Here is a 6,372-nt window from a genome sequence, read left to right as displayed (position 1 = left end):
ACCATACCATGAAAATAAGTCAACCAAAAAAAAAACACAACCACGACAAACAGTAGTATTGGTATATCATGTAACACAAAACCAACTCATCTCCATAATAAATGATGGTATCAAACCTACCCAACCAAAGGCACCATACAAAACAAAACACCTAGAAACCCATGCACCACACGACCAGCTATTAAACCGCTATAAACCAATTATAAAAAACCATATTACCCCCAAAAAGTATGTCCCTATATACAAAACTAAAATAAATCAATTACGGCAAAAATTTTAATTACCTTTATGGCCCAAAAGAAGTTATACGTTATTAGCACAAATATAATTACGTTATTGAGCTTATAATTACTTTAAACATGAGCCAAAAAAAAAAAAAAAAAAGTTAAATATACATTATTGGCAGTGTATATGGAACTATTGGCCGATTATATTACATTATCGGTTGCTACAAGGGGTAAAAGGGTTATTTACACCGACCTGTGCTGTGTTACAGGTCGGTGCGTTTGACAGCTGCTGCAGGGAATGACAGCTCACCCACGTGACTCAGGCCGGGGTGGGAGGGCGGCTGTGAGCAGGGAGCGACGGGGGCGTCTCCTTGCGCCTGCTCTCACCTTTGCTGCCTCAGATCTCACCTGCCAGGTTGAAACTCCAGGGCTGTAACAGCGTCTTATGGCCAAGAGCCCGACTGGAAATCAAAACAGCACAGCGACATGGAGTCTCCAGCGAAGGATTCCCCCGTCAGAGCGGGTTTTCACAGACTGGAGGTCCAGAAAACGACGTGGGACGTCCCGGAGAGATACACGGCGCTGCGGCCGGTCGGCTCCGGAGCTTACGGGACAGTGTGGTGAGTTCACCCGGGGAGGACGCGCACGAATTCAGGGATACTGACGACGGAAAGCGTCGCAGGGTTTGTGCCAGTCATTCTGAATTCAGTATGGCAAAGTGCAAAGATTATTATTATAATCCTATAATACTGTAATCCTGCATATGAAGTCTGTAATTAAAACTGTCATAAAATACTGGACATAGAAACCTTACAGCCTACTAATCCAAACTATCCCTCACAGGAACATTTCAGGGTTTTATGTTCCATAATAGAGCACATTAAGGCTTTCGGATTACAATGAGCCACCTCCAACATATATTATTGCTATAGTAAGGTATGGTAAACATGATAAAATGTGTGATAAGATACCGATGCTGTTCTGTAAAAGGCCCGAGGTGCTTGCCTTTGTTGTTCACTATCAGTATTTAAGTGCATGGTATCACTAATGATTTTCTTTAGGCTGTCTACATTTATGTAGGCCTTAAGTCTGCATTCCACTGCAGGCAGTCCAAAAGGCCTAAATTACTCTGCATCTGCTAACAGAAGCACTATTGTCCGCCTGGGGCGAGTCAGCAAGTCAATGCAGGTCCTCCGATAGACAAGAATCTCCTCCACCAACAGAGAAACCCAGCCTACAGGAATCCAAGACATCTCAGACAAAGTTCTAATGATAAGCCACTGACAGACGAGATCTACTGATATTACCCTCTTTGGTCAATATGTACCAGAGGGGACATCAGCCCTGAATAGTTGACTAATTAATTTGAGTGTTTTATTTCAGACCTTAGTCATGAATAAGTTTCTCACAAGCTTGTTTTATTTTAGTTTTTCCTAAAAACAGCAAGATTTGTATTAAACAGGTCTGATGATGCATTCACCACAACACCTCTAAGATTTCTCCATTAGCACAATTAAAGCACAACATTGCATTAAAGATACTACACAGGTTTCAAATTGGTGGGTATAATAATTTTAAATAGTAAACACAAGCCAGAAGATAACTTAATCCTAAAGTGGCACTTGCATTGTGAACAATATGCCACCGAAGGAAGACCGTCATCAGAAAATGAACAATTATCACCCACATTTCGATGAATCATTTGTCATCTATCAAGAAAAAAAAAATGTTATGGTTGAAAATGTCACCTTGGGCTCGGGGAAATTGGAGTGGGCATTTTGCAAAAAGGGGGAGTCCATATCTTTCTAGTGATTCCAAAATCCTAAACCTGTCACTGTGGCTGAAGGCTCAGCTTACCCGTTGTATCCCATCACAAAAAAAAGTGATGTGTGGAAATAGTATAGATTCCAAAATAAAGAACAGGGAAAGGAGATGCCTATCTGTGATGCAATAAATATGTGTTTCATATGGTATATTCAGGATATTTTTATGATTGTGATAGTATTGTGTACCACAACTATTTTAGCCAAGATAATCATCAATAAATCCTAATTAATCAAGACATATTCTATGGCGTGATCAGTTATGACAGTAGTCTTTATTTTCATATCATTCATATTCCTTTTATGAGCGCACTGACTGTGTTTTATTCCCACTTAGCTTCGCCATCGACCAGAAGACCAAGGAGAAGGTGGCCATCAAGAAGCTGTATCGTCCTTTCCAGTCCCTCATCCACGCCAAACGGGCCTACAGGGAACTCAGGCTGCTCCGCCACATACAGCACGAAAATGTAAGAACACTGCAAAGCGTGGACATTTGGAGGGAAGTTTACGACACAACCACTTAATTGATACAATAAGATCCAGTGCAGCCTGGTTATGTTATGTTCAGACTCCCTGAGTTCTAATATCAGAGTATTCGTTCAGTCCTTATTCAACCAGACGAGGCAGTCTCAAGACGGGATGATTCTGAGGTAAAGCAAACTTTGTTGACCATTCAACAAGAGCCCATAATCTCATCAACGCTCCCCGACAAGCTGCGAGTGTTGTGTATTGTTGGAACCCTCATGGTTCAGTGTTTTCCATGAAAACCTTGAGGAACTACAAACACTTACATAACCGCCTTTGACGGAGCGTGAGTGCAGAAACACCACAGCAATGACTGTATGAGAGTAGCTTAAAGATGGATACTGTGATACCTAAGAAACCGAGTTACAGCAGCCACAGAAACCTCAGCGCTGTAAACATGGATGGTTGTTGCTAACTCTACACTGCATATAGCCTCCTGACTCTCCATAGATTTGTGTGTAAGCAGACATATTGAATGTTATAATGTGTTCTCTATGTTTTCCTTTAAAGGTGATCTGCCTGCTTGACGTCTTCACACCTGACTCCACACTGGAAAAATTCCAAACCTTGTGAGTTGGGAGTTAGAAAGCGCATTCCTCTGTTGTCGCAGCTTGTTGAGACCCAGTGTGCGTGTGTGTGCATGTATGAAGAGTTCAAGCAAGGATGTGTGAGAGCAAGCTGTTCATGGTTGTTTTGGTCCGTTTGTGCAGTTGGATTTCCTCACCATAGCAATAAGCTCTTGACATCAATCTATCTTGGCCTATACTTTATGTCCCTTACTAGTTTTATCTGTACCTTCTCTCTCTCTCTTCGTCTCTCTCTAGTTATATGGTGATGCCATTTGTAGCCCAGGATCTGGGCCACATTATGAAGGAGCGGAGATTAACTGATCGCATCATCATATACCTGTTCTACCAGCTTCTAAGGGGACTCAAGGTAAGTTTATTTTGTTATTCACTTGCTATATTACACATGCAGGTACTGTGAATACTAAGACACATCATAAAACCAGTGTACAATATAGACAAACCTATAAAAAGGCTACATTTTCTCTTCAAAATTTAAGTTTAATATATTTATTATATTATTTGGGCTTTCAGGTGGCTTTACTCTCATCCTACATATTTAACATGGATAAATAGGTGGTAGGATGATGGTTAAGCGAGAATAAACTACTATAAGAAACAATCATAGCAATATGCATAACATCATGTTACCTGAGGAAGAGCAGTATTTAGGCTGGTTGACAGCACATGAGGAACTGAGTGCCCCTATCCCACTGAGAGTGTGTGATACTCTAAATTAGGACCATGGCAAACATGAACTCAGTAAATAGTTCCATCTATTAAAACTGCATAGGCAGAACTGAAACCAATGATATGAAGTCATTAGGAACATTGACACTGAAGCACCTGTGATATATGACAGAAAGTGTACCTCTGCGTCTGCAGGAACTCCAGCCGGTAGGGTGAGGGACTTATGGTGGCTTTAGGGCTGGCTACCTTCTGCCTGAGGCTGGTGTGTGGACTATAAGCAATAGTTCACTGTTGACCAGTGGTTAGTTTTAAATTGCCCTCTGTCAATTAAATTAACTGCTCTGTATTTAAGCGATTTAAATACAGTATATACATCAGTGCGTTTATTTTAAACACAGAGGAAAGACGATCATTACTTTGGTGCCAAACTGCAGGATGTATTTAATATCAAAAGGAAATACAAGGGAGCTACTTTTATCTCATTCTGCTCTCCATTAAGTACCAAAGCACATCAAGTATGAGGCTTTCAGTCTAGGAACTGATAAATGCCATTCACAGCCAGAATGTGTGATGTGAATGAAGACTGCTCTACCTTTATTTATGCCTTTCCACTCAGTGCTAGTCAATGTGTAACCAAGAGTGCTCAGTGGAAACGATAGAGGAAGCACGTTTTAAACTGGTAAACAAGACTAACTTCTCCTAAATGCCCTTTTGTCTTTGAATTAAGCGGCAAAGGTCTGTGATCCCATCTTATCTGCATACATACACGTCCTTGAAGCACTCTTCTGTGCTGAGAGAGTCAGCTTTTGCTCGGAGGGATGGAAAACACACAAAACATAGCCCTCACAATGGGCTGCGGGTGCAGACTGTGATAATGTCCACACCATGCCATTCAGAGAGCCAGAAGCATGTGTGTGTGCATACTCTGTTCAACTTTGTGTGCAGTGTATCTATGTATGTTGTTTTACACTGATTGAATCTATGTTCCTCTTCTTCACAGTATATTCATTCAGCAGGGATCATTCATCGGGTTGGTATTATAACCTTTTATTACACTGCTTACTGTAGTCTTAGTATGTCACTCATAATCAATGTGTGTTAACTTGTATGCTTAAAGGAATTCTGGGAAATAACACTCTGTTTCTTGCTGAGAGTCAAGTCCCGACAGAATCAACTTGCTTGACGTGCAGGTCCACACAGCATCGATAAGGAGGTTGAATAATAACTCACTGTAATGTGATTACTATTTTCAGTAAAAATAGAATTTATTACTCCTTTCAAAAGTAATATTTCTTTACTTATTACTCCCTGCCAACAGTAATTAGTTACAGTACTAGTTATATTAATTTTCTGACACTCCTCACAGAATTAGTAATTGTGTCTTCCCCAAAATTCAGACTTTCAATTAAAATCCAGTTTTGTTTGTTAAAAGTAAAGTAATGGAATATTTCCACTGCTGAATGTCAGCATTTCATCTTCCAAACTGTCTTCCTCCACGATTACAAATATTAATCCAAGGATTGGATTGTTGGAGGTATAATTAATTATTTTGGAGAGTGGTAACTAATGTTACTGAAATGTATTAGAAATTAGTCACACTAGTTACTGGGGAAAGTAATATTACAACTAGCAATGTCTTACTGCCCAACAAGGTGATTTTTTATATTAAACTGAGAAAAGTTGGATTTTAGGCTTATAAGCAACGATAGGCGATCCTATGTACATTGTAAAGGATAAAATAAAATTCCCTATTGCAAATCCCAGTGAAATATGGTCTAAAGTTCAATCTGCATCTTCAAATTTTCACGACTCAGGAAACACAGGAGCCAAAATGCAGACAGGGCACACAAGAACGTAGAATGAACAAAAAATAACTTTAATAACTTACTGGAGTCCCGGGAACCCAGAATGCAACAATAAAAGTCAATGGTAACACATTTTCAGGAAGCAGGAACACAGACAAACAGGGAAACCAGGAGCACATGACCTGACAAATAAAAAAGGGAGAACACACAAATACACAAAGAATTAATTAACTAATAAAACACAGGTAAACCAATCAAAAAAAAGACATTAAAACCAAAGGGAAACTAGACAAAGACAGGAAGTAAATTCAAACATGACACAAGAGGAGGAGAGTTACAAAATAAAACAGGAAATAATTAAAGAAAACCCAAAACCATAGTGTAAACATACATTCTTCAACCAATTTGGTAGGTCTGAACATATTTTCACCTGACAAATGTTCGCTGGGAATTCTCAGCAAGAAAGCCAATGAATGTATTTCCCAAAATGTTTAACTATTTCACAGTGTGTTCACTACAAGTCATAATAAGCTTTGTGTCGTTCAGAAACCTTGTGTGGTTTGATTTTAGGATCTGAAGCCCGGTAACCTTGCTGTGAATGAGAACTGTGAATTAAAGGTAAGTTTGAAAAAAGACAGATTGTTCAGGTCAAGATGATTAATTTCAGATATACATATGAAAACACATTTTAATTTATATTTTACTTCTTCGACATTTAAAGGTCCAGTGTGCAACA

General features: G+C 39.4%; 1 protein-coding gene across 1 annotated transcript in view; it reads left to right on the top strand.

Annotated features, from left to right (window-relative positions):
- The first annotated feature begins 620 nt into the window (after positions 1-620).
- The window catches only part of zgc:171775 (STKc_p38 domain-containing protein), a 10,017-nt gene continuing 4,265 nt past the window's right edge, over positions 621-6,372 (top strand). The window contains exons 1-6 of the mRNA XM_035655935.1: positions 621-847; positions 2,388-2,517; positions 3,086-3,144; positions 3,400-3,511; positions 4,832-4,861; positions 6,207-6,254. Of these exons, the coding sequence (XP_035511828.1) occupies positions 714-847; positions 2,388-2,517; positions 3,086-3,144; positions 3,400-3,511; positions 4,832-4,861; positions 6,207-6,254 (513 nt within the window). The 5' untranslated portion in view covers positions 621-713. The remainder of the gene's footprint in view (positions 848-2,387; positions 2,518-3,085; positions 3,145-3,399; positions 3,512-4,831; positions 4,862-6,206; positions 6,255-6,372) is intronic.

Source organism: Morone saxatilis, unplaced genomic scaffold (assembly GCF_004916995.1).
Source record: "Morone saxatilis isolate NCDOM2014 unplaced genomic scaffold, NCSU_SB_2.0 Contig15, whole genome shotgun sequence".
In the NCBI taxonomy this organism is placed as follows: domain Eukaryota; kingdom Metazoa; phylum Chordata; class Actinopteri; family Moronidae; genus Morone; species Morone saxatilis.
This window is presented reverse-complemented; position numbering and strand designations above follow the sequence as displayed.